The 27,995-nt window shown below is 46.6% G+C and overlaps 1 protein-coding gene across 5 annotated transcripts; it reads left to right on the top strand.

Annotated features, from left to right (window-relative positions):
• The first annotated feature begins 3,020 nt into the window (after positions 1–3,020).
• SNUPN (snurportin 1) lies at positions 3,021–27,051 on the top strand. 5 transcript variants are annotated; one of them, XM_034993837.1, is made up of 9 exons: positions 3,021–3,258; positions 6,316–6,478; positions 10,226–10,373; positions 16,449–16,553; positions 17,527–17,623; positions 19,900–19,997; positions 22,672–22,749; positions 24,461–24,541; positions 26,467–27,050. In XM_034993837.1, the coding sequence occupies exons 2-9, from the start codon at positions 6,321–6,323 to the stop codon at positions 26,785–26,787; spliced, it is 1,086 nt and encodes a 361-aa protein (XP_034849728.1). In that variant the 5' UTR covers positions 3,021–3,258; positions 6,316–6,320; the 3' UTR covers positions 26,788–27,050. The 5 variants fall into 5 exon arrangements, with proteins under 5 accessions (XP_034849728.1, XP_034849731.1, XP_034849732.1 ...); XM_034993838.1 differs by lacking the exon at positions 3,021–3,258 and adding an exon at positions 3,454–3,574; XM_034993839.1 differs by lacking the exon at positions 3,021–3,258 and adding an exon at positions 3,608–3,701.
• The last annotated feature ends 944 nt before the right edge of the window (positions 27,052–27,995 follow it).

Below are 27,995 nucleotides of genomic sequence, written 5' to 3'. Positions count from 1 at the left end.
AGTCTCCCTCCTCCCACAACTGGCTGAAGAAAGCCTCTTACATGGTCACCAAGTGGGTGGTGAGAAGCACTGGTCCTCAAGATGGCTTAGATGGTACAGGGCCTAGGCCTTAAATCATATTAAATTACATGGGGAGAAAGCTGTTCCCTTTTCAATTCTCTTTCAGTTCCAATAACTTCAGGGGAAGGTCTTGGCTAGGGGGCTAGACTTGAACACTGTATAATTCTTGCTACCTCCTCCCCTGCTTTGAGAACAGTAAGCCCTCTCAGTTTTTTTTCTGGGTATATCCCAAAGGCAGCCCTGCCTGCCACAACTTGAGTGCAAGCCCCGCTCACTGGCCTCCTGATCACCACGGGGACTTCAGTTCTCCATTGAGTAGCCAGGATGAGCTCTTTCAAGCTCAAATTTCGTTATCTCATAACTTTAAAAACCTCCATCTGCAATGCAGATAAAATCCAAACTCCTGGCTACAGCCTACAGGCTTCTGCATCCCACCTGCCTCTGTGACCTCATCTCCCCACTGCCTCCCCTTCCTCCTACGCCTCCTGTCCACCCCTTCACACAAAGCCTCTCTGGAAATGCATTCAATCTCCCTGTCCTCAGGGATGGCTCCTTTCCATTATTCAGGTCTTGACGCAAATGTCACCTCCTGAGAAGAGTTCCCTGAATACTGGCCCCAGCAGCCCCACCCCACTCCCTCTCAACCCAGCCACCTGAGCTCCTTAACACTGGTCTGCACCCAACTATAGCACCTATCTCTTGGCTTTCTCTACCGCACAACTGGGCTATAAGGTCCTGGAGGGTGGGGACTAGGTCAGTCTTGGTCATTTTGGTATTTCCTGTGCTTGGCTCAGTACCTAACCAACAGCAGACATTAAACACGTATCTGTTAATTGACCGATGACAGAGTGACACTCGGGGGTCCTCCTGAGAGCCTCTTCTTTTGGAAATGCCTGGCAACCTTCCTGCTCTTGAGGTCCTCTTTTTTAGGTAGGGATTCTCCCACCAGTGGGCACTTACCAGATGATTTTAGGGGGCGCACAGATTCCACCTTAAATAACATTGAATCATGGAGAAAGGGAAACTTCCCTCTTCTGTTCTCTTTGAATTTTCCTGATTATACAAGAGAAAAATTCTGTTAGTGTTACTCTTTATCACTTCTCCAACACTTGTTAATCTCAGATTCTTACAAAGTCCTCAGTTTCACAGTTTTCTGCACATACTGGTATTTAGCTAGATTATAACATTATACTATTTTCACTGTGTATATATTTTATAGATACTTTGTTAAAGTGGGAAGTGATTTAAGGTAATGGTATGGCGTACCTCTTTTAAATAAATGTATTTAGGTTTTTTTAAATAGCAAATTGATTTAAAGACTTCAAACACAGGTGTATGTGTCTGTGGCCAGTATTGTGAAGGTGGGGTGCCATTGGTGATAGTTGGGGGACCTCTCACTGTTCCAGGCAGAGCAGGCCCTTTTGGAACACAGGGCTCCAAAGAGCCCCTGGGCCAAGTGCCATTTAGTTTGTTCATTGATATGAGAAGTTATTCGGCTGAATATGAATGAACTTTTTTCCCTGGACCTCAAGGCATTAATTTGGGGGACCTCTTTGTCAATCTCAGTCTATTTTGCTTTAATGTGTAGGGCCTCTGTTCTTCTCTGTGCAGTTCTGACCACTTGGTATGACCTCCATGGTCATGAGTAGAGAATGGTGGCTCTGGGACACAAAATACTTAATATCCTGATATCAAAGTTCCCTAGTGAAGACAGGCCCTGGGCTTTTCTTTGTCCATCATATAAACCAGGCAAACATGAGCTATTATTTGTGGATGCACCAAATAAATAACCTAGTGCACAGCTTTGCTCAACCCAACTCTTGATAGATAGAACTCAGCTACATAAATTCTGAGGTCCAAAAAATTGGACCTTCCAGGGCCCTAAACACCTTTTACCCTCTGTGTCAGTCAGATCTCCTGTTCTTCTTAGTCCAAATGGATGGTGTTAGGTATTTAAAATATGCAGCAAGTATACATCTTGGCATTCCTTGGACTCAAAATGTGCCAGCTTTGTGTATTTTTTGTAGTATACTAATATCCAACTTCTAAGTCAAACATTCAGCAAATTCAAATGTTTGGCTTGAAAGCTGTGTGACTTTGGCCAAGTACTCACCCTCTCTGAGCTTCAGTCTACTTCCTTGTGTTATTTGAAGATTAAAGGAGATAATGCATGTGAAGCAGTGGCATCAATAAATGGCTGTCGTATTTTTAGTTTGCATCTCATCAGTCCCCTCCGTCGAAGAGGCTGCACTCTAATTTGATTAGCTCTCCTAACTAAATCTCTCGGCTGCTTCCCCTCGACCCCTTGCAGTTATTCAGTCATTGCTTTACCAAGATCTACTGAGTGCCATGTTTTGTGCTGGACGCTGCCTACGTAAGCAGGAATCAAGCCAGGGCCCCGCCATTGCCAAGCCCACAGCCGAGTAAGAAAGAGACTCCCAAACGGAGCAAATGGCCTGTAATCGAGGTATGTCGCCAGTGTAGTCAGAGCGAATGCGGCGGGAATGTCTAATTGAGACTTAGGGGTGCGAGGTGTCGATGGAGAGGGGGATGTCACTCAGGTAACTGGCACTGTCCGTACAAAAAGCACAAGCACAGGAGAGGGAGCGGACGGCTGGTGTACCCCTAAAGCCCGGGTGGATCTGGCGCAAGCTTCAGGACCCGGGGCCCGGAGGGTTTTGAATGCTCGGCCCCGAGATCGGGGTTCCTCCCACTGGCAAAAGAAGCCCCGAGGAGCTTGTGCTCAGGAGTGAAGCCTCGGTGCGGCCAAGTCATCTTGCAGGATTGGTTCCGGACAGTGCATCACAAGAGCCAGGACCCCTGCTCCCGCCCACAGATAAAACGCCAGCCATTGAAGGCGGAAATAACGGCCCGCGAACTACCGGACAGCGACTGCACTACCGGCATTCACGACGGTGGGCGGAACCGGAAACTCCGGGCGCGTGGCGGGTGGGCCCGGCGGTGCGGCTGCGGCCGAGGGGGCGGGCCCGGCTCCCCCTGGGCCACTGATTGGTCGGCCCCCGGCAGCGGCGGCCGCGGCTCCTGGAACTGTCATCTCCGCCTGTGAGTCCTGGGTTCGAGCCTGGGCCCTGCTGGCTCCCGAATTGCTCTTCGGCGCCGGGCTGTGACTCCCTCTGGCCGGCTAGCACTGATCCAGCCGGCTTTTCGGATCCAGACTATCGGGCCAGGACCCCTCAGGTAGTTTTGGGGGGGGGGGGCGAATCATGAGTGGCCTACGGGACCTCGTCCCTAGAGAAAGGTAATGCGGCGCTGTGGCGGGGAGGAAGACCGAGTGGAGCAGGTAGAGGCCAGGAGGCTGAAGCCCGGCGGAAGCCGCAGAGGAGGCCTCGATCCCGGACTGAGGGGTGGGAGGGGGAGGAGGCGGTGGCAGAGGCGGCAGGGGACGCGCGTGGGTCTGGACGAGACCACCCAGGATAAGGTCCGAACCCTTGGAAGCAGGACCATCCGAGGAATTGACTGAAAGCTCAGGAGCCAGCCAAGAACAGCCGTAAAGGTACAGAGGGCCGTCCCAGTATCCAAGGCGTGTTTATTGATTTTGTGATTCTTGGCAGAACGGAGGCCACACCGAGATAAAGCGTGATACGACCTAATAAGTGTATTTTATTTGGGGCATTACTTTGGTAAGCCAAAGACATAATTAATTTTTTAAAAGAGTGTATTATGGAAGTGTTTAGACGTATACAAAAGTCAGTAAAACACGGGAAATAGCATACCATTATGGATCCCAAGTACTCATCACCCAGCCTCAATCACAAATGGCCACCCTGGTTGCGTTACAAATATGTTAAGATTCGCCTCAAATCCATACCGATAATATGTCAATCTTAAGTTAAAAAAAAAAAGTTCCTTTTGGGGCGCCTGGGTGGCTCAGTCTTTAAGCGTCTGCCTTCGGCTCAGGTCATGATCCCAGGGTCCTGGGATCGAGCCCCGCCTTGGGCTCCCTGCTCGGTGGAAAGCCTGCTTCTCCCTCTCCCACTCCCCCTGCTTGTGTTCCTTCTCTCGCTATCTCTCTGTCAAATAAATAAATAAAATCTTTAAAAGAAAAAAAAGTTCCTTTCATTTTAATGGGTATAGAGGTTCAGTTTTGCAAGATGAGAAGAGTTCTGGAAATTGGTTGCACAGCAACTACTGAACTGTAACTTAAAAATGGCTAAGATGGTAAATTTTATGTCATGGGTTTTAACCACAATTTTATTTAAATTCCTTTCAAATTAAAAAAAAAGTGCTGCAAATTAGGGAAAAAATCCGACTTCAAACGTGCAATGGAAAGTAACTCATTGCCAAGGAGAGGCCCATAGAATTGTTTTTAACTATGGAGGCTCTGGAATGAACCTGTTGGTTTTGGTGCTTAAAGCAGGGGGACCAGGCCTGGGGTGGAGTTTAAGCCTTGGTGGTGCCCTCTGGTTTATTCTAGACCTGAAGGGTTAGGCCAGCCTGGCTTTGCCAGTTGGATTTCTCCCATATGTTCCTGTTTCTTACACTCTGAGGCACACCTTTAACCCTTAGCTAAGCTCCTATGCCACTTCGTACCTTCATTCACAGGAGAATGAGTGAAGTGTGAATTCACCTTTTTCTCTCCATTCTCATTCGTTAGGGCACACCTGGGTACTCTGTCTCCAATCTACTCCATCTCCCAAATGTACCACAGGTCAGTCTTTCACACTCCTTGGTGTTAACTGGTAGGCAGCCTTCTACATTCTAGCTCTTTTCCAAGTTAGTCCTGCATGGATAGCCCTGTAACCTTCCTTTTGTCCACCCCAAACAAATAAAACAAACTATAAAATGAGAAAGCAACTGCCAGGTTTGGGTTTTGGGCTCCCCTTGTCTTGCTCTGGGGCTCCAGGACCAGCTAAATTTTCTTACTGTAAGTTGGCTTTTCTTAGAGAGTCAAACAACAATTGGATAAAATTTGCAACAGAAAGTTGTATTAGAGGGTTGCCTGACTGGCTCAGTTGGTGGAGCATGTGACTCTTGATCTCAGGGTTGTGAGTTCAAGCCCCACATTAGGTACAGAGCTTTAAAAAATAAAATACAGGCACCTGGGTGGCTCAGTTGAGCGCCTGCCTTCAGCTCAGGTCATGATCCCAGGGTCCTGGGATCGAGCCCCATATTAGGTTCCCTGCTCAGCAGGAAGCCTGCTTCTCGCTCTCCCTCTCTCTCTGCCTGCCACTCCCCATACTTGTGTTCTCTCTCTCTGTGTGTCAAATACATAAAATCTTTTATTTATTTTTTAAAGATTTTATTTATTTATTTGACAGAGAGACACAGCGAGAGAGGGAACACAAGCAGGGGGAGTGGGAGAGGGAGAAGCAGCCCCCATGGAGCAGGGAGCCCGATGCAGAGCTTGATCCCAGAACCCCGAGATTGTGACCCGAGCCGAAGGCAGACACCCAATGACTGAGCCACCCAGGCGCTCATACATAAAATCTTTTATTTATTTATTTTTTTTCATAAAATCTTTTAAAAAATAAAATAAGGAGCCTGTTTCTCCCTCTGCCTGCCCCTCCCTCAGCTTGTACTCTCTCTCCTTCTCTAACAAATAAATAAATAAAATCTTAAAAAAAATAATAAAAAAATAAGGGATGCCTGGGTGGCTCAGTCAGTTAGGTGTCTGCCTTTGGCTCAGGTCATGATCCCAGGGTCCTGGGATCGAGTCCCGCAACGGGCTCCTTGGTTGGTGGGGAGCCTGCTTCTCCCTCTGCTTGCCTCTCCCTCTGCTTGTACTCGCTCTCTCTCTCTTCCTCTCTAACAAATAAATAAATAAAATCTTTAAAAACAATTAAATAAATAAAATAAAATGTATGCATTAAAAATAAGTTATATTATTGAGTAATGGCTATTTAGAACTACTCAGGAAAAAATCAGGCGCTTGATCACATCAGTAGATGTTAATGATGGAAAGAAGGAATTAGTGACAGGGCTGCTGGTAATGAATGACAGAGCAAAAGCTAGATTCAGTCACAGGGTGAACTTGCTTAGTGTACGATGTGTACATTTATATCTGTTCACTGAGAGCTCTTAAGATGATCATTATTAAAATATCTGCAGGAAATAATGCTGTTGCTCATATATAACTCATTTACCTTTAACTTCCTTTTTCCCCATAGAAACAGTTGTGATTTTGGATTAAGTGAGTTTTTGTTAGGAATGTAGCCATCATGTTACATCATAACTGCCTGTACACAGGAAGTGATATGAAATCAATGAACTGTTTTCTTATGTTTTCCTTTGTAGGGAAGATGGAAGAGCTGAGTCAAGCCCTGGCTAGTAGCTTTTCTGTGTCTCAAGATCTGAACAGCACAGCTGCCCCACACCCCCGCCTGTCCCAGTACAAGTCCAAGCACAGTTCCTTGGAGCAGAGTGAGCGGCGCCGCCGATTATTGGAACTGCAGAAATCGTAAGGGATGCTTTAACTCTTTGGCCTCTTTCTTCAGGCTGGGAGCTGTGAACCAATCAGGAGGCTCTAGGTCTGTCTCTCTCTTTTTTTTTTTTTTTTTAAGATTTTATCTATTTATTTGAGAGAGAGAATGAGAGAGAGAGAGCACATGAGAGGGGGGAGGGTCAGAGGGAGAAGCAGACCCCCTGCCGAGCAGGGAGCCCGATGCGGGACTCGATGCGGGCGGGACTCGATGCGGGCGGGACTCGATGCGGGCGGGACTCGATGCGGGCGGGACTCGATGCGGGACTCGATGCGGGACTCGATGCGGGACTCGATGCGGGACTCGATCCAGGGACTCGATCCAGGGACTCGATCCAGGGACTCCAGGATCATGACCTGAGCCGAAGGCAGTCGCTTAACCAGCTGAGCCACCCAAGCGCCCCACTAGGTCTGTCTCTTCAAGTAGACCCTTTATAGGTACATCTTGCCCATGAGATTGGGAGGGGTAAATCCTGGCAGAGGTAGACATCCTTTACACCGAAAGCTTAGGAAAAGATGGAAACGTAGGGAGAGACTGAAGTTTGAAAGCAAAAGCTGTTATTTGGTTAAGTTTTTCTTTTTTTCCTGGCAGCAGTACTGAGCTTTGCGATTTAGGGACTTGTGAAAGCCACGCCCAGTCTTCCACTCCCCACATTCCCTGTGTGGCTTCTGCACTCTGAATCCTGGCATTGGTGTGGTCTTCCTGTCTGCCTTCAGCCCAAATGTTTCTGTGGAGCCCTTGAGAGCTCAATACAAATAATTCCACAGGGAATCTGAGGAAATGTCTTCCATACACTGAATTCTCAATGCCAAGATGAGCAAGCATGGGGAGAGGGCAGGATAGGAGTGTTTGAGGCTGGGCTGCTCTGAAGGCAGGGCCTGTCCGTTTACCCTGAGTACAACATGGGCCTCTTCTTGGTCACAGGAATTGAGGATTCGAAGGAACTATTAACAGCTACACAGTTTCTCTACGGTCTGCATTCTGCCCAGTGCTCCATCATTGGATGTGTTTAGCAGAAATGGTTCCCTGTGGCCTCTGGGTTGCTTGCAGATTACATTCTCAGATCACCTCCCCCGCTCCACAACCCCACCTCTGTTGTTTAAAAGTTATTTTGGAATAGGTAACACATTAATTGTATGTATTCACATTCAAAATTCAAAATTTGTAAGAATATATGGTGAAAGTCTCCATCCCAGTATGATGCTAAGTGAAATAAGTCAGACTAAAAAAGAAATACCATGATTTCACTCATATGTCGACTCTGAATAATAAAACAAATAAATAAACAAACAAAAAGTAGAATCAGACCATAAATACAGAGAACAAATTGGTGGTTGCCAGAGGGGCGGGGGTAGGAGAATGGGCAAAATGTGCGAAGGGGAGTGGGAGATGCAGGCCTCCAGTTACGGAATGAATGAGTCACGGGAATAAAAGGCGCAGTGTGGGGAATACAGTCAGTGATATTTAATAGTGTTGTAGTAGCTACACTTGTGGTGAGCACAGGATAACATAGAGAAGTTGCATCAGTGTATGTACACCTGAAACTAATGTAACATTGTATGTCAGCCATACTAAAAAAAAAAAAAATTTTTTTTAAAGGAAATAAAGTCTCCCTCTCAATTCTGTCCTCTGGCTGTTCAGTTCCTCTCCCATATTATTAGTTTCTTTTGTATCTTTCCAAAGATATTCTGTGCAGACATGAGCAAGTGTGTGGTTGTACGTATGTATACCATTTTTTTAAACAATTAGTGTACAAACACTGTTATGCACATTTTATTTAACAGCAGATTTTGGAGAGATTCTATATCAGTACCATCTCATTCCTTTATTATGGTGCCAGGTATTGTATTGAATGGGTATTTCATAATGTAATCTAACCAATCCCCTACTGATGGGCATCTGGGTAGTTTCTTCTCTTGTGAATACAAACAGTACATGGGAAAGAACCATGGGTATGCACCCTGTGCACATGTACAAGTACACCAGCTCTTCTTCATTCTTGAAATAAAAGACCACTGTGCTCGCACGTGCTCTCTGTGGTGTGCACCATCATGGGAATGTGCATGAGCTCGTGTGTATGTTTGAGAGGAAACCACTGAGCTGGTCTCATTGCCTCAGTGGTGGATCTTGCCTTAGCATTGAGGAAACCAAGTGCAGGCAGTTACATGGTATCTACAAATCACAATCAGATTCTAAACAGTTCTTATTCTTTCTTTTTTATTTTTTTAAGATTTTACTTATTTATGAGAGAGAGCATGAGCTTGGGGAGGATGGAGTGGGAGGGAGAGGAAGAGAGAGAATCTCAAACCAGACTCCACATTGAGCACTCAATCCAACGACCTCGAGACCACAACCTGAGCCAAAACCAAGAGTCAGACGCTCAACAAACTGAGCCACCCAAGCACCCCAGTTCTTATTCTTTTTTAATCAATTGCCCAAGCTTTCTAGAATATGTAGTTTGTTTTTTTTTTTTTTGAGGAGGGTAAAAATAAAGGGAAATAAGTAAAAAGATATATTAAACTGAAGGGCGCCTGGGCCCCCCCCCACTTGTTCCAGCTTTCTCTCTCTCTCTCAAATAAATAACATTTTTTTTCAAAGATTTTATTTATTTATTTGAGAGAGAGGGAGAGCACAGAGGGAGAGGGAGAAGCAGACTCCCTGCTGAGGAGAGAGCCCAACTTGGGGCTCGATACCAGGACCCTGAGATCATGACCTGAGCTGAGGGCAGACGCTTAACCGACTGAGCCACCCAGGTGCCCCAAATAAAGAAAATCTTAAAAAAAAGAAAGAAAGAAAGAAAGAAAAAAGAAATGGAAGAAGGCCTGGCTGCTCCTCAGAAAGCCTTATAAATTAGGGGCACCTGGGTGACTCAGGCAGTTAAGCATCCCACTCTTGATTTCGGCTCCGGTCATTATCTAATGGTTGGGCTCCACGTTCAGTGGGGGGTCTACTTGAGATTCTCTCTTCCTCTGCCCCTCCCACCCCACATGCCCACACATGCTCTCTCTCTCTCTCTCTCTCAGATAAATAAATACATCTTTAAAAAAATAAAGAAAGAGGGGTGCCTGGGTGGCTCAGTCAGTTAAGTGTCTGCCTTCTGCTCAGGTCATGATCCCAGGGTCCTGGGATCAAGCCCCGCATCAGGTTCCCTGCTCAGCAGAGAGCCTGCTTCTCTCTCCATCTCCTGCTCCCCCTGCTTGTGCTCTCTCTCTCTCTGTCAAATAAATTAATTAATTAAATATTTTTAAAAATAAAGAAAGGAAACTGTATAAATTGGAGAGTCCCAGAAGTGGTCCTTGTTTTAAACTCCTCCCCACATCTCAGTGATTCCTCTCTTCAATCACTGGGGGCCTTTGGATGAGATGCCTGCCAGGCAGGAAAGTGTCAGCTCTAAGAGGGGGTAGAGATGCGAATCTGGAATGGGGTGGCGGGAGCGGGGTCAGCCTTTCCAGCTAGTGAACCTTGAAGATTCCTTTCAATATGTTAATCTGCCTTTTTTTAGGAAACTGAGGAAGGCTGAGTGTGTTCAGAGGAAGCTTCCTACCTAGGACCAGTGAGGGGGCCATCACTATGTTAGCCTTACATAGGAAATTCTACCATCTCTTCCACTAGAATCCCTAGGGTACTCCTGAACTTGAAGCATCTGAGTTAAAGTAAACTTGTCACATTGTAGGGGGTCTTCCTAGGAGACATAAAGGCCTATCCTTGTGCCTTCTTTTTTCCAGCAAGCGGCTGGATTACGTGAATCATGCCAGAAGACTGGCTGAAGATGACTGGACAGGAATGGAGAGCGAGGAAGAGGAAGATAAGAAAGATGATGAAGAGATGGACGTTGACACTGGCAAGAAGTTACCAAAACGCTATGCTAATCAAGTGAGTAGTCCAGGGAAGGTGAGGCCCAGGTCCAACCCCACTGAAGTAAGTGTTGCCGTAAAGAGAGAAGGAGACAGGAGGAAGGAATGGGGGACTTCACAGAAACTGCTTTACATGCATAAAGTGTATGGACTTAGAGAAGAAATGGCTTACGGTGTCATGTACTGAAGGCGGGGTCACTGAGGGAGGCTGTGGGTGCTGGGTTTGAGAACCTTTACCCCATACTATAACCAAAGGTCACCAGCCTTCTGCAGAAAGCCCCTGAACTATTGCTACACTAAGAGAGTCCCTGCACTTGTCATTTCTTAGTGGTCATTGTAGAGCAACTCTAGGTTGGGCCTGCCCAGGCTAGCACTGCCCCCACCCTACCTCCTAGGTTGGTAGTCTTTCCTGAGCAGTAGACTAACATGTCAGCCTTGGATCTTCACATTCAGATGATGGAAGGTGGGAAGGACAGCTGCCCTTGAATATGGGGCGCCTAGCCAGCCACTCCAGGCCAGCCCATTGGCCTACATGCAGTTGAGGCCATGAAACAATAGACGACTATAACAAACTTGACTAAGTGGCCTATTGGTTGCAGGAAGAAACCAGTGTGGTTTGTGGAGCTATAGGGGAAGCAGGCATGAAGACTGCCAGTGCTTCAGGCAGCCCAGGTATTCCAGAGGCAGGGTATGGGTCCAAGTGGGGCCAGGGCTCTAACTGGCTATTATATTCTCTCTATAACCCAAGTGTCTTGTCACCTCAGAATCCTGTCCCACCTTAGGATATGGTTTCTGGGGGTGCCTGGGTGGCTCAGTCGGTTAAGCGTCTGCCTTCAGCTCACGTCATGATCCCAGAGTCCTGGGATCAAGCCCTGCATCAGGTTCTCTGCTCAGCAGGGAGCCTGCTTCTCCCTCTCCCTCTGCCTTCCACTCCCCCTGCTTGTTCTCTCTCTCTCTGCCAAATAAATAAATAAAATCTTAAAAAAAAAATGGTTTCTGGGTATACACACTCCCATCTTCTTTCTGTGCCCCCAATACAGCACAGATAACATCTTCTATGACAAAGTGCAGTTCAGTTCTGTTCAGCAAGCATTCTTGAAAACCCTGCTCTGTAGTAAGCTAGGCTATGTGTGGGAAGATGGACAAGGGTCAGAAATGGCCCTTGTACTCCTGGAATAGTTGGAGATGATGGTTTTTGCTGTAAGAAAGTGAGATTAGCTAATAGCGAGGAAGGAAGTAGGATTGTGAAATCAGGAAAAGGTTAATGAAAGAGGAGGCAGCTTGTTTCTTTTTTAGAGATTTTATTTATTTATTTGCGAGAGGGAGAGAGTATGTGCTTGAGCAGGGGGAGGGGCAGAGGGAGAAGCAGACTCCCCACTGAGCAAGGAAGCCCGATTCGGGCAGGGCTCACCCCAGGACCCCGGAATCATGACCTGAGCCAAAGGCAGCCACTTAACCCACTGAGCCACCCAGGTGCCCCAAGAGGAGGTAGGACATTGACAGGCAGAGGTGCAGAGCATTCCAGGGCCTTCCAGGCAGCAGGAAGAGGCTGAGCAAGAGCCCTATGGTGTGCTGAGAGCAGTGTGCAGGCCAGTGAGGTTGGAGCAACATAGGGCGGGGAGGAGGAATACAGCAGAAACATCTGCGGGAGTGTAGACTGTGTTTTAGATTGTGGGGAACCATCGAGAATTTTTGAGCCAGGGACAGAACTGGGACTTTGTATGGCATGCACGTCCGTGTATAGAAGGACCTGGAAGAGAGAGGCTGGAGTAGGGAGCTTAGCTTTGCTAAAGCACTCTGCTGCCGGTGCTGAGGACAGTGAGGGTGCGAAGGAAATGAGTGTGAGAAGTGTCGCCAGGATGAATGGACAGAATTTAACAGTGGACCGGATAGAAGAGGCAGTGTGAGAAGTGGTTAAGTGTTTAAGCTCTGAAGTCACGTTGACCTGACGTCAAAGTCCGGCTCTTTGTTGACCTTGAGCAGGTTATTTCATGGCTCTAAGTCTCTGGTTTCTTATCTGTAGAATGGGGATAGTTACAGTACTATTTCACAGGATTGTTAGAAGGATTGAAGCAGATAGTGTACCCTAAATACCTAGCACAGAGCCCGTAATAGATGCCCCACAAATATTAGCTACTATTTTTTTAAACAGCCGTGTTGAGATAAATTCACATACCATACAATTCACACATTTACAGGGTACAATTCAGTGTTTTTTAGTATAGTCACAGGGCTGTGCAGCCATTACCACTCTCTAATTCCAGAATATTTTCATCACCCCCAAAAGGACCCTCATACCCATCAGCAGTCAACTCCCATTCTTTCTTTCCCCCAGCCCTTAACAGTCAGTAATCTACTTTCTGTCTCTCTGGGTTCGCCTCTTCGGGACATGTGCTGTAAGTAGAATCATATGAAATGTGCTCTTTGTGTCTTGTTTCTTTCACTCAGCATAAGGTTTTTTAAGTTCATCTGTGTTGGAGTGTGCGTTAGAACTTCATTTCTTTTTATTCCCAGACAATGTTCTGTTGTCCTGATACCCTGCATTTGGCTGGTCTACCCATCAGGTGGTGGCATTTGAGTTGCTCCCACTTTCTGGCTGTTGTGAATAATAATGCTGCTGTGGATAGTCACGAACAAGTTTTTGTGTGGATATATTTTTATTTCTCTTTGGTATATACCTGGGAATGGAATTACTAGGGCCTATGATCATTCTATGTTTGATGTTTTGAGGGGCTACCAGACTGTTTTCCAAAGTGACTAGAGCATTTTACATTCCCACCAGCAGTGTATGAGGGCTCCAGTGTCTCCACATCTTTGCCAATGCTTTTTATTGTCCATCCTTTTGAGTATAGCCATCCTAGAGGGTATGAAGTGGTGTCTCATGGTTTTGATTTGCATTTCTTTAAGGACTGATGATATCAAGCATCTTTTTATGTGCTTATTAACCATTTGTATATCTTCTTTGGAGAAATGTCTATGCCCATTTTTTTCTTTTGGAGGGGGGAGAGAGAGAGACAGAGAGAAAGAAAGAAAGAGAGAAAGAGGAGGGGCAGAGGAAGAGGGAGAGAGAGAATCTCAAGCAGGCTCCACGCCCAGCACAGAGCCTGACAAGGGCTCAATCTCACGACCCTGATCATGACCTGAGCCAAAATCAAGAGTTGGTTGCTTAACTGACTAAGCCACTCAGACACCCCTCTATGCCCATTTAATTGGGTTGTCTTTTATTATTAAGTGGTAAGAGTTCTTTATATATTCTAGATACAAGTCTCTTATCAGGGGGCACCGGGGTGGCTCAGTCAGTTAAGCATCTGCCTTCAGCTAAGGTCATGATCCCAAGGGCCTCGGATCAAGCCCCCATCGGGCTCCCTGCTCAGTGGGGAGCCTGCTTCTCCCTCTCCCTCTGCCTGTCACTCCCCCTGCTTGTGCTCTCTCTCTCTCTCTCTCCCTGTCAAATAAATAAATAAAATCTAAAAAAACCACAACACAACAATCTCTTATCAGATACATAATTTGCAATATTTTCTCCCATTCTGTGGGTTGTCTTTTTACTTTCTTGATGGTATTACAGGCAGCACTAAAGTTTTAAATTTTGATGTAGTCTTATTTATCTATCCTTTGTGTTGTCACTTGTGCTTTTGGTGTTGTAACACTAAAATTTCTTTAAGGATGTGTTGATAATGCTTGGTTTAAGATTTGGTAACAGGGCTACAGGGTGCAGAAGGGGAAGTAGGGGGGTTTCAGGGATGGAAGCTACTTGGGCGACCAAAGACCATGAATCCTGTTTTGGGGACCCTGAGTCTAAGGTACAGAGAGAGCAAGCAGAGAAGGAGATACCACGTGGATGGCTGGAAATATAGGTCTGGAGAAAAGGAAAGCAGTCTGGAGATGAAAAGGCAGGAGAATTGGGGCACCTGGCTGGTTCAGTCAGTGGAGTGTGTGACTCTTGATCTCGGGGTTGTGAGTTTGTGCCCTGTGTTGGGTGTAGAACTTACTTAAGAAAAAAAGAAAGGACAGAAAAGAAACAGAAGGAGAATTGGGGGTGTCCTCTCAGAAGCGGCAGGTGAAGCTGCAGAAGTAGATGCGACCTAGCCCTGAGCAGACAGCCTCTGAGAGAAAAGAAAAGGGGAACCTAAAACAGCCTCCTGAAGATTCTCTACATGTTTTGGGGGAGTGTGTGGAGGAGCGTTTGGAGGAAAAAAAAGAATAGCACTGGCTCACATGGGTGGCACGTGCTCACAGGGAACATGTGTCAAGGAGGATGAGGAGGCGGTGACATGAGCAGTGGAGCAAGGGGGATAAGGGGGAGGAGAGGGAAGAGAGACACATGGCAGGGAGCGGGTCCCTGACAGCCTCTGACCGGGCTACGGGGTAGCAAGTCTGGACTGAAGGTGTCAGAGTGGGCAGAGGGCAGCATCTAGAAATAGGAAGTCGTTTTAAGAAGGACAAAGTGGAATACTTTAACAGAAATGCAGAGTGATAAAAGGTTTTCATTTTTGTTTTGTTTTTGAAGATTAGGGCGTGAGCATTTTGTGGGCTAAGGGAAGGAGAGATGAAAGATTCCATGGGGACTATTTGTTGATAGGCCAGTCTCTGTGTAATGCGAGGAATTGTGAGCCAAGAGTGGAAGAGTTATTCTTTGCAAAATTCATTTCACCACCACCAACAACCACCCCCCCCCCCTTTTTTTTAGTTTAAATTTTGTAGTTACCATGCAGTGCAATATTGGTTTCTGGAGTAGAATTCAGTGATTCGTCACTTCCATACAGCACCCAGTGCTCATCACAAGTGCCCTCCTTAATACCCATCAGCCATCTAGCCCATCCCCCACCCACCTCCCTCCATCACCCCTCAGTTTGTTATCTATCATTAAGAGTCACTTATGGCTTATTTCCCTCTCTCCTTTTTTTATTTTCCCCCTTCCCATATGTTCATCTGTTTTCTTTCTTAAATTCCACATAGGAGTGAGATCATATGGTATTTGTCTTTCTCTAACTGATTTATTTCACTTAGCATAATACACTCTAGTTCCATCCACGTCATTGCAAATGGCAAGATTTCATTCTTTTTTTTTTTAAGATTTTATTTATTTGGGTCGCCTGGGTGGCTCAGTTGGTTAAGCGACTGCCTTCGGCTCAGGTCATGATCCTGGAGTCCCGGGATCGAGTCCCGCATCGGGCTCCCTGCTCGGCAGGGAGTCTGCTTCTCCCTCTGACCCTCCTCCCTCTCATGCTCTCTCTCATTCTCTCTGTCTCAAATAAATAAATAAAATCTTAAAAAAAAAAAAAGATTTTATTTATTTGAGAGAGAGAGAATGAGAGAGAGAGAGCATGAGAGAGAGAGAGCATGAGAGGGGCAGAAGGAGAAGCAGACTCCCTGCTGAGCAGGAAGCCCCACACGGGACTCGATCCGGGGACTCCAGGATCATGACCTGAGCCAAAGGCAGTCGCTTAACCAACTGAGCCACCCAGGCGCCCCACAAGATTTCATTCTTCATCCCCCCTTTCTTGAGGCAGATTTCCTAACATCCTTTGTACAGTATTTGGGGTCACCAGTTTGGGAAATGATGATCTAGATTAAGAGCATCTCAACGTCAGGGACCTTATTCATCTCTGAGGTATAGCCCCTGGAATGTAATAGTTATGAGAACAGCAGGTGAATGGACAAAGTAAGAGGAGGAAGGAGGTCCCGTCACCCAGATACAGGAGGCGAGGTGGTAAGAATGTACTATGGATGCAGGAAATGAAGACGAGGAGAGAACTTGAAGCTCACCGTGAGTGGCCTCCATCCCGTCAGCTGAGACAAGTCAACTAAGAGCAAGTGGGGCAGAGGTCTACCATCAGCCTTATATGTATTTTCATTATATATATGTGTGTGTATATATATAGGCTGTGAATTCTTTGTCACTGTAAACATTGCAGCAGCACACCCCTTTTGGTCGTTTTTTAATATTTCATTTTTCTAAGTAATCTCTCCACCCAAGTGGGGCTTGAATTCACAACCCTGAGAGATCAAGAGTTGCGCGCTCTACCAACTGATCAAGCTGGGCACCCCCCACCCCTGTTGATTTTTAATGCCATTTTTTTTGTGTTCCCAGTTGATGCTGTCTGAGTGGTTAATTGACGTCCCTTCAGATCTGGGGCAGGAATGGATTGTGGTCGTGTGCCCTGTTGGAAAAAGAGCCCTGATTGTGGCCTCCAGGGTGAGTCGCTTCCTCCTCCCTATCCCAGCATGCTGGTCTATAGCAGGAGGAATTCTTTGCACTTCGTGTTCCTTTTTTTTTGGTGGGCAGCAAAGCGAGGTTTATTGAGCGATAGCAAAGTGATAGTAAAAGCTCCCAAGGAGGAAGGGGCCCTGAGGGGGTTGCCACCAGGGAGTTTCTAAGTCTAGGGGGTTTTATGGGCTTGTTAGCGGGCTGTTTTCATCTGATGAACCCTCCCTGCACCTGTCATCCAATCAGGTTTTTGTCATCTACCTATCACATGGGAAAGGGTGGAGGGCTCCTTCCAGGCTGATGTAAGATCCTTTCAAGGGTAGTTTCTCTTAGGGCAGGGGCCCCTTGTCCCTACCTGTCTGCCCTCCAACTATCCTTCATCATTGCCCCCCTGAAGAGGTAATCCTAACTGCTGTTAGGGAAGAAGGATGACGACTGTTCATAGCTACCTTCTGCTGGTCAGGGGCATCTCATCCTGATCTATCAAGAGGTCCCCTGTGGCTGTCTAGTTTGACAACCATGTGAGGCTCCATCTGAACCACCATTTGGAGTTTGATGACCTTTATTGGTAGTTGTCCTTAACGATGGTGGAGATCCCGGACGAGCCCCCATAAATGTTTCAGGATTTTTTTTCTCCATCGGTGCCCATGGTTCTTGGTCACATCACTTCGAAAAATGAAGAGGTAGACCAGACAGAGTAGTGGGCAGCAAAGCGAGGTTTATTGAGTGATAGCAAAGTGATAGTACAAAGCTCCTGAGGAGGGAGGGTGCCTGGAATGGTTGCCCACACTTTGCGTTCCATATCTGCTGCAGCAGCTTGCCTGGCGTGGGGGTTGAAATGCTTTCCTTCAGGAGGGATTTGTTGAGAGCCATCTTTGGGCTGATGACACCTCTGCAGATTGTGGAAGCAAGAGGTTAAGGAGACCTTGATGCCTAATGGGAATGCTAACTTTCCACACAGGGTTCTACCAGCGCCTACACCAAGAGTGGTTACTGTGTCAACAGGTTTTCTTCCCTTCTGCCAGGAGGCAACAGGCAAAACTCAACAACAGCAAAAGGTACCTACATAAAATTGTCTATTTATTAAGTTTGTTTGTTTGTTTAGAAATATATATATATATATATATATATTTTTTTAAGATTTTATTTTATTTATTTGACAGAGAGAGAGAGAGACAGCTAGAGAGGGAACACAAGCAGGGGGAGTGGGAGAGGGAGAAGCAGGCTCCCGGCCGAGCAGAGAGCCCGATGCGGGGCTCAATCCCAGGACCCTGGGATCATGACCTGAGCCGAAGGCAGACGCTTAACGACTGAGCCACCCAGGCGCCCTAGAAATATATATATATTTTTACATAATCTTTACACCCAACAGGGGTTCAAACTCACCATCCCAAGATCAAGAGTCACATGCTCGGGCGCCTGGGTGGCTCAGTTGGTTAGGCGACTGCCTTCGGCTCAGGTCATGATCCTGGAGTCCCAGGATCAAGTCCCGCATCGGGCTCCCTGCTCGGCGGGGAGTCTGCTTCTCCCTCTGGCCCTCCTCCCTCTCATGCTCTCTGTATCTCATTCTCTCTGTCTCAAATAAATAAATAAAATCTTAAAAAAAAAAAAAAAAAGGAGTCACATGCTCTACCAACTGAGCCTGCCAGGTGCCCCTATTTATTAAGTTTTGTAATTAGTAAAAGACAGTGGAAGGTCCTTGGTTACTTGCTTTAAAGACTCACTTTGAAAGCATACCTTTGAAACTGTACATCTGGATTCGGGCCATCTCCTTCAAGGTCAAGCAAGTCCTGTCCACTGGATTCAGGCCATCTTCTTCAAGGTCAGGCCTCCTCAGTTGCAGAATAGATGCAGCCCTGTGAGGCCTGCTGGGCAACAAATCCCTGAATTAAAGTCGACACACCTTCCCCGTGGACATCCATTACAAGGTGACATGTGCAGTGTTGGGGGGGTAGATTCCTCAGAATGCCGAGTGTAAAGTACAGTGAGCTGTTGCTGGGGCTTCCTGCCAAATTGCCTTTTCTCCTTTATCGTTGTTCTAACCTTAGCCTCTCCTTCCAACCTAGGCTTAGCTGAGGAGACTAAGATCATGGAGGTTAAATCACTTGCCAACAGCCATTCATTGAAGTGGCAGAGCTGGGCCTGAACCCTGTTCTCTTCCCTGCCTGCTCAGGCTCCCTTGGTGGTTCCTTGTGTGCTTGGTACTGAGCCTAGACTTTTAGAGCGCTTTACACGTGAACTTTGGCTCACCCATCCTCATGTCTTTCCCCTACTCCTTATACCCACTCCTAGCTCTATTCAGCTCGCTTGCCTGCTTGTTGCCTACATGTGCCCAGTTCGTTCTAACTGTAGGCCTTTGCTCACGCCACATCAGTATTCTGGCCTGAAATGCTGTTCCACCTCCTCTCTGCTCTGTTGTTTTAATCCTCTGATCCCAGAAGACTATGTTCACGTACCATCTCTTCTGTGAAGCATTTCCTGCTATGCCAATCTCCCTCTTCTGGAATTCCTGTTGCTCTTAGTTTGTGTTGTACAGTTCAGCTCTTGGTTCTTTTCTCTATGATCATCTTATCTCCTTAACTGGATTGTCACTTCCTTAAAGGCAGGGACTACTTATGGTTAATATTCCACACAGAGCACACCACCTATGATAGGAACTCAAAAGTGCATGTAAGGGGCACCTGGGTGGCTCAGTCGTTAGGCATCTGCCTTCGGCTCAGGTCATGATCTCAGGGTCCTGGGATCGAGCCCCGTGTCGGGCTCCCCACTCTGCGGGAAGCCTGCTTCTCCCTCTCCCACTCCCCCTGCTTGTGTTCCCTCTCTCGCTGTGTCTCTCCCTGTCAAATAAATAAATAAAATCTTAAAAAAAAAAAGTGCATGTAAATTAAAATGGATTACTTGCTTTTGGACTGGAGCTTTTCTAAGGTGAGTAAATGTCACAGTTTATCTAAAAGTTTAGAATTCCCGGGCGCCTGGGTGGCTCAGTTGGTTGAGCGACTGCCTTCGGCTCAGGTCATGATCCTGGAGTCCCCGGATCGAGTCCCGCATCCGGCTCCCTGCTCGCTGGGGAGTCTGCTTCTCCCTCTGACCCTCCCCCCTCTCATGTGCTCTCTCTCTCATTCTCTCTCTCAAATAAGTAAATAAAATCTTTAAAAAAAAAAAAAAGTTTAGAATTCCCACCTGGCTTAAGGGTTGCCTTGATCTCTCTCATGCTGTCCTACTCACATCACCCTTAAGCGCACCAGGAGCAACAAAGGGCCATGAAGAACTTTCTCCCTAATGAACTCTGATTGGAAGGGGTACCCTGTACTGACTTTCTCTTCTGTATCCCCAGACTACACCATTCTGGACTGCATTTACAGCGAGGTGAACCAGACCTACTATGTTCTGGATGTGATGTGCTGGCGGGGACACCCTTTTTATGACTGCCAGGTAAGGATTAATGCTCTCCTCATGTCTTCTCCTGTTTTCTCCTCTCCTCCTGGGAATGTGGCTCAGCATGTGGGTTTGATACGTGACCAGCTTCTTGGTGTGCACAGGATGTGGTATATCAAGAACATTATCTAATGTTCCTTGCATCTTTGAGTGTGTTTAAATTAGCTTCATTTAAAAAAAAAGAAGTAGGAGGAACTAAGGGAAGTACAGCAATTCTTGAGGGGAGGAAAGAGTGAAACAGAGCAGAGGGGTAGGCTGGGACTTTGTAGAAGCTGCCGCCACCCCCCTGCCTCTCCAGAGTTGGGGAGGATTGCTGGCAGGGGAGATTGTGGGCAACAGGGATGCCACCTTGTGCAGGCAGCACAAGGAAGAGAAGGTGGAGTTAAGTCCCACCGAGAGTCTCCAGCCAGCTCTGCTGCCTCACCAACCACATCCTGACCCTGAAAACAGCAGGGCCTCCTTCGTATGACACAATGGCGCGAATCTCTGAGGGGCCAGCTCTGGAAGGAGATTTTCCAAGTGAGGAGGCGCCCCAATATTCTCCCCTCAAGTTTCACCTTCCCCCAAGGTTTTTCTGAGATCGGTGATTCCTATGAGTGACGGTGGCAGTCATTGGAGTGAGGCTGGGTCAGCCCCTCAGATTCCACTTGTGTTCCCCACACTCCCGCATCACTGTCTCAGTTTTCTAGTGGTGATTTTTTGTCCTCCCTTTCAATTAGCTTATCACAGTTCTCAATGTGGTTAGAAATGCAAATTTCCAGACCTACTGAATCAGAAACTCTGGGGTCAACTCATGTTTTAACAAGCCTCCAGGCGATCCTCATATAGGCCCAAGTGTGAGAATCACTGGTTGTCACTATAGGCTACTGCTTTCTGTAGCCATTAGCCGAAGCGTGATTTTCCAAAGCATTATGTAAGGTGGTGGTGCTGCAGAATTCGAATACACGCCTCGTTCTAACAATATAGCTAAGACTTGCATTGCCAAGCACTTTCTGAGCACTATCTCATTGAAGCCCTTAAAACAACTCTATAAGGTGAGTACTGTTGTCCTTCCTCATCATATAGGTATGGAAGCTGAGAGCCACAGGTGGTAAGTACCTTGCTCCAGTGCAGAGCCACACCTAAAACTCAGATCTCATAAATTCAATCTAGGACATATTTTTCTTTAATTCTGCTGAAGGATGTTTTATAACATGTATTCACAACTTGTAAATTTGGATACTAAAATTACCTGTATTTCGGGCGCCTGGGTGGTTCAGTGGGTTAAGCGTCTGCCTTCAGCTCAGGTCATGATCCTGGAGTCCTGGGATGGAGCCTCACGTCGGGCTCCCTGCTCAGCGAGGAGTCTGCTTCTCCCTCTGACCTTCTCCCCTCTCATGCTGTTTCTCTCTCTCTCTCTCTCAAATAAATAAATAAAATCTTTAAAAATAAATAAATAAAATTACCTGTGTTTCTATAATATATAGAATAGACTTGGGGCACCTGGGTGGCTCAGTTGGTTAAGCGACTGCCTTCGGCTCAGGTCATGATCCTGGAGTCCTGGGATCGAGTCCCGCATCGGGCTCCCTGCTCAGCAGGGAGTCTGCTTCTCCCTCTGACCCTCCCCCCTCTCATGCTCTCGCTCTATCTCATTCTCTCAAATAAATAAATAAAATCTTTAAAAAAAAAAAATAGACTTTATTTTTATTTATTTATTTTTTAAAGATTTTATTTATTTATTTGACAGAGAGAGACACAGCGAGAGAGGGAACACAAGCAGGAGGAGTGGAAGAGGGAGAAGCAGGCTTCCCCTGACATTTTTTTTATTTTTAAAAGCAAAATAATGTACAAGAAACAAGGCACTTAATAGCTACAGAAGTGTACATATCCGTAATTCAGGGAATAAAGTAGTTTATGAGAAGTTACAACTATATAGTAGTTTCTTATCCTCAGAATTAAAATAAAACAAAGGTTGTTTTATTTATTTTTTATTTTTTTATTTTTTTAATTTTATTTATTTATTTGACAGAGAAAGACACAGCGAGAGAGGGAACACAAGAAGGGGGAGTGGGAGAGGGAGAAGCAGGCTCCCCGCAGAGCAGGGAGCCCGATGCGGGACTCGATCCCAGGACCCTGGGATCATGACCTGAGCTGAAGGCAGTCACTTAACCAACTGAGCCACCCAGGCGCCCAAAGGTTGTTTTATTTTAATGGTAAGTACCAAGAATATATGTTGACTGGACTGCTATTAAAAATCTTAATTGGGGGGGGGGCGCCTGGGTGGCTCAGTTGGTTGAGCAACTGCCTTCGGCTCAGGTCATGATCCTGGAGTCCCTGGATCGTGTCCCGCATCGGGCTCCCTGCTCGGCGGGGAGTCTGCTTCTCCCTCTGACCCTCCCCCCTCTCATGTACTCTCTCTGTCTGTCTGTCTCTCTCTCTCAAATAAATAAATAAATAAATAAATCTTTAAAAAATTTAAAAAAAATCTTAATTGGGTTTTAAGAAAAAATCTGCAAAGATTTTATAAACATTTTACTGACCTTATGGCAGTGTTTGAAGGGACAATGAGGGTAATGATAGAGGAGCTTAGGTCTCTATAAATTAGGTGGCTATTTAGAATGGGGTGTTTTTGTTCATATTATTGTTTGAAATGAGCAGCATTTCATCTTTCTGTTTCCCTTCTCTGTGGCAGACTGATTTCCGATTCTACTGGATGCATTCAAAGTTACCAGAAGAACAAGGACTGGGAGAGAAATCCAAGCTTAATCCTGTAAGGCCTGGTGTTAGGACTGTAGGATTCTTTAGGGGGATTGGTTTGGTTTGTTCTATTATCTAAATATAATCATTATGAACAAAATTATCTTGTTGTTGAGGCAGCGTGGCACAATGAGAAGGATGTGGACTTAACAGTCATCCAGATCTGAACTAGTTTTGGCTTTAACAATTACTAGCTAAAGTTAATAACCTCATTTGGCCTTAGTTTCTTCATCTCTGTTGTAGGGTTAATAACACCTACTTTACAGGGTTGTTCTAAGAACCAAGTGATACAAATGTGCCAGTTCTCCTAACATGATACTTACGGTAGTCACTCAATAAATAGTGGTTAATATAAAATGCTAATAGCTCTCGTACAGTGGTTCTCAAACTGAAGCATGCGTCAGCAGTATCTGGAAGCTTGGTAAACATAGATGCCTGGGCCTCCTCGCCCAAGTTTCTGATTCAGTAGGTCAGGGTGAGCCTGAGGATTTGCATTTCTTTTTTTTTAAAGATTTTATTTATTTGACAGCGAGAGAGGGAACACAAGCAGAGAGAGTGGGAGAGGGGGAGAGTGGGAGAGGGAGAAGCAGGCTCCACGCAGAGCAGGGAGCCCGATGCGGGACTCGATCCCAGGACCCTGGGATCATGACCTGAGCTGAGGCAGGCGCTTAACAACTGAGCCACCCAGGCGCCCCTGAGGATTTGCATTTCTAAGAAGTTCCCCAGTGTTGCCCGTACTGCTAGTCCACGGACCACACTTTGAGAACTTCTGTTCTTGTATCTGAGCTGAGAGTGACCTCATCTAGTCAGCTGCCTCATTTTACAGATGGAGATGTAAGCTCAGAGAGGGGACTGCCTTCCCCAAGGTCCCACAGCCCAGGATGACAGCCCATGTGTCTTTGCTACCCACTCAGCGATGAGATATGTGACAGCTGTGTTCAGGGCATTTTATTAGCAAAGCCCCATAGATTGGCATTTGCTTGGATTGCTTACAACACTTTTAAAGGCATTCGGATAACCAATTACAGGACAGTAAATGGGGTCAGTATCCAGTGATGTTACCAGGAAAGTCCTGGAAGAACATGTATTGAGGAAGGGAACGTGGGAGCAGCTGGGTCTGAAATGTTCTGAGTGCTCTGCATGTATTATCTCACTGAACCCATGCAACAACCCTATGAGGGAGATACTTTTATTATCCTATTTTATAGATGGGACAGCAGAGGCATATACAGATGAAATGATTGGCAGAGTTGGGAGTCAAACCCAAGCAATCTGACTTTAGAATTTTAGTCCTAATCACTTTGTTACACTGTTCAGTCTAAAAATTCTTGCTGATGTGAAAGGGGCTGCACTAGTCCTTCTTTCACACTGTCATATGGCTTCGAGAATAACATACAGTCCCTAAACCTAGCACAGGACAGTGGTTCTCAGTCCTGGTTGTGTGTCAAAATCAACTGGATAGCTTTAAAAAAAAAATGCCTGGGACCCAGGCCAATTCAGTCAGAATCTCGGGGTGGGGCCTGGGCTTCAGTGATTTTTAAGAGTTCCCCTGGTGATTCTTGTGGATAAAGCAAGGTTGAGGACTACCAATCCAGTAATTCATAGGGTTGAGGAGGGTAGGGAAGGATGAGACTGAACTTTTCTTCTTTGATACAGTTTTTCACTTGCTGGAACCAATATTATTTGTAACATGCACTAATTCTTTGCTCTAATTTATATTTTAGTTTAAATTTGTGGGGCTAAAGAATTTCCCTTGTACTCCTGAGAGCCTGTGTAAGGTGCTGTCTATGGATTTCCCTTTTGAGGTAACAACCATTGTCTTTATTGCTCTGACCCGATTGCAGGATGCAGGGACGCTTGGCTATACAGAGTCTTAGGATATCCTCTGACTTTGCTGTGTCAGAGCATCAGAGAAGGGCTGAAAGCTGATTCCTGGGAAAGGATGTGCCACTGCCCTTCAGAGCCTCAGCCCCACCCTGCTAGAGAAGTCAGAATGCCAGGGCTGGAAGGGCCCTGCAAGAACAGCTCATCTACACCCCTCATTGTACAGATGGAGAGGCAGGGGCACAGGGAGGACCAAGGCTTCCATCCTCAGGTCCTTCTTGGGTGCCTGTTTTCTGCTGCGAGCCTAATAGCCAGGCCCCTTATTTGACTGCCGTAGCCAGTGGTAAAGTTGGGGGCTCCTGTGACTGACAGACCAAGGGGGCACGAACTCCTTATCCTCCCTCCCAAGAGTAGATGGTTCCTGGGGGTGGTGCCGCTTGCTGAGCAGTGGCACAGGAGCAGGGTGACCAACCTGCCCTGGTTTGTCCAAAACTGTCCCAGTTTAGCACTGAAAGTCTCATGTCCCTAGAAGTTCCTCAGTCCTGGGCAGTCTTTTGTCATCCTCAGAACCTGCAGTTACCCTCTCCAGGCTCAGCACACGAACTTTCCTTTGCCCCTCACATCCTTTAAAATTCTGCCTAGTCACCCACAAGTATTTGCTTGAACTCGATATAATTTCGCTAAAAGGATCATAGCTTCCCAAATGAGGAAATGGCAAAGGCCGAGTTGCCTTCATTTCTGGGAGTCAATTAAGAAGGTGGTAAAAACACCATCTTTATTTATAATCCTTATGCCCCAGTGACAATAAATGCTTTTTAGAGATGAGTCACTGAATCATGGAAAAGAAAATGTGGGACCGTAGGAGGTCTTCCCGTTGAGAAAAACTGAGTTTTCCAGAACATAGCTTGCAGATAATTTAGGGGGAGGTTAGGCAGCCAACAATGGCATGGGGAACAGGGCTTCCTGACAGTCTGTTTCCCCTGTGCTCAGCAGTCCAGCGTCTTGGAGGGGCCTGTCCAATTCCCCTGCTTTGTTCCCTGTGTGGAGCACATTCCCTATTACAAAGACGTCTGAGTGGTGGAAAGTGCATGGGATCTGGGGACAGAAAACCTGGGTTCAAGTTGAATTTCTGCTTCATACTGTGTTTTTATTTTTTTTATTTTTTTTATTTTAAAAAGATTTTTATTTATTTACTTGAGAGAGAGAGTGAGCAAGAGAAAGAAAGAGAGCACACGCCAAGGAAGAGGCAGAGGGAGAGGGAGAAGCAGAATCCCCACCAAGTAGGGAGCCCAGTGCGGGGCTTGATCCCAGGACCCTAGGATCATGACCTGAGCCAAAGATAGACGCTTAACCAACTGAGTCACCCAGGTGCCCCTATTTTTTTTTTTTTTTTTTAAGATTTATTTATTTGAGAGAGAGAGCCCGAGCAGAAGGGGCAGAGGTAGAGGAAGAGAGAATCTCAAGCAGACATTGTGCTGAGCATGGAGCCCAATGTGGGGCTCGATCTCACGACTCTGAGATCACGACCTGAGCTGAAACCAAGAGTCAGACACTCAACCGACTCTGCCACCCAGGCTCCCCCATACTGTGTTTTTAGGGAGGACCTCAGAACTAGCCCTAGCCCCTTTTCTTAAACACCCTCAGCGGTGGGTAAGAGGATAAAGTAGTGGGTAGCAAGCACCCTGCAAACAAGAAGTGCTATTTATGTTTTTATTTTCTAAAATTTAGTTTTCTAGGCCATTTCTTCATTTAGAGAAATTGCATGTGTGAGAAACAAGGATTCTTTTTCCCCTGGCAGTGATCCAGGAAAGGGAGTTCGCACCCTAGAGCGGCCCCGGTGTGCATAGACTCTCCTGGAACATGGGGCTCCAGAAGTCATTTTGGTCCCTGGTTTCCCCTTTTATAGGTAGATGGACTTCTCTTCTACCACAAGGAGACCCACTATAGCCCTGGAAGCACTCCTCTGGTGGGCTGGCTGCGCCCCTACATGGTGTCTGATGTTCTTGGCTTAGCCGTGCCAGCCGGCCCTCTGACCACCAAGCCAGAATATGCTGGGTATCAGCTCCAGCAGATTATTGAGCACAAGAGGAGCCAGGAAGGCATGAAGGAGAATGTCACACACAAGGCGTCTGAGGATGGACGCTATGAGTTGGAACACCTGTCTACCCCCAAGCTGAAGAGCCCTCCCTATAGCCTGGACCCCCCTGGGAGCCTCATGGAGAACTGAACAGGGTGGCTCCTTGGGGAGTCACAGGATGGTGCTTCATCCCAAAAAGAAGTCTGGGGAGGAAGACAGTGACGACAACAGGTTATTTCGTTTCAGAGTGGCCTTTCCCAAGCCACTCCAGTTGGATACAGCTTATCTCCTATCTGAAATGCTTGCTCACACCATTGAGAGATGTTCCCAGATTGGGTGGTCTTTGGATTTGAGCAGTAATTCCTGTGAAAAGTATATCCCAGATATCCACAATGTAAATATATGTAATTCTTACGAAAGAAGTTGTTTGTGGTTCTTAAACTTTAGATGGTTGTGACCCCCCCCTCCCCCCCCCCCCCCCCCCCCCCCCGCTACCTAAACCATGGCTGTTCAAGTCTTGGCCCATTTCACTGTTTTTAGCACTTAAGCATTCTGCTGAGTTTCCAGTCGCTGCTGTTAGTAACGTCATTTTCTAAAAGGTCTTACCAGGAACTGCAGTTCTTGGTATTTGAATATGTTCCCTCTTCTGAGAAGTGTGAGTTTCTTTGGTTTAGACAATGCCAGAGATAAAATGCAAATGGAGTTCATTCACAACTTCGACAAACAGTGCGCCTTTCAGAAGATAAGCCTTGTGCTAGGCCCCAGTGATGTAGAGGGGGTTATGGGGATAGATAGGACTCAGACCCTGCCCTTGAGGATTAACAGTCCAGTTGAGGAAAGAAACCCACCGGCATGGTGGTGAGAAGATTGCTTTCGGGCTGAAAGATGCAGAGAACCCTGGGCAGGAAAGCAGAGAGGGAGGCTCCGTAGAGGAGGTTGGAGCTAGACTGAGGCCCAGAGCAGGACAGAAAGGGCTCTGCAGAGGAGGAGAGCAGGAGTTTCTCACAGAGGCAGGAGGGTATGCAGTCGCCCCCTCTGGAGCGGGGTCAGACTCACTCTGGGACCTGAAGCAGGTTCAGCATGCCTCAGGCTTAAATGAGGGTTGGGGAGCTGCCCAGGAGGAGGCTGGAGAGAGAGGTGGGCCTGGGTATTCTGCAGAGGTTTTAGATTTTATGTCATGGAAGAGCTTTGAGCAGGCCAGATCCATTTAGATTTGTAAACTAGGGCTCTTTGGCAGCTGTGGCAGTGGAAGATAGTGTCTAAAACTAACCAATTCATTTCTGCTCTGTGTTCAGGAAATGTGTCCCATTTCCCGTGGCCTCAATCTGCTGCTCTCAATGCTTTCCACCTTTCTAGGA

Source organism: Mirounga leonina, unplaced genomic scaffold, assembly GCF_011800145.1.
Source record: "Mirounga leonina isolate KUSES-001 unplaced genomic scaffold, KU_Mleo_1.0 Mir_91, whole genome shotgun sequence".
NCBI classification, from domain to species: Eukaryota; Metazoa; Chordata; class Mammalia; order Carnivora; family Phocidae; genus Mirounga; species Mirounga leonina.
This window is presented reverse-complemented; position numbering and strand designations above follow the sequence as displayed.

What these genes read in the sequence shown, in the direction of transcription:
- SNUPN (XM_034993837.1), top strand. Translation starts at nt 6,321, where the DNA reads ATGGAAGAGCTGAGTCAAGCCCTGGCTAGTAGCTTTTCTGTGTCTCAA. An exon ending in TTATTGGAACTGCAGAAATC is followed by an intron (nt 6,479 to 10,225) that starts GTAAGGGATGCT and finishes TCTTTTTTCCAG; the next exon opens with CAAGCGGCTGGATTACGTGA. An exon ending in ACCCTTTTTATGACTGCCAG is followed by an intron (nt 19,998 to 22,671) that starts GTAAGGATTAAT and finishes TCTCTGTGGCAG; the next exon opens with ACTGATTTCCGATTCTACTG.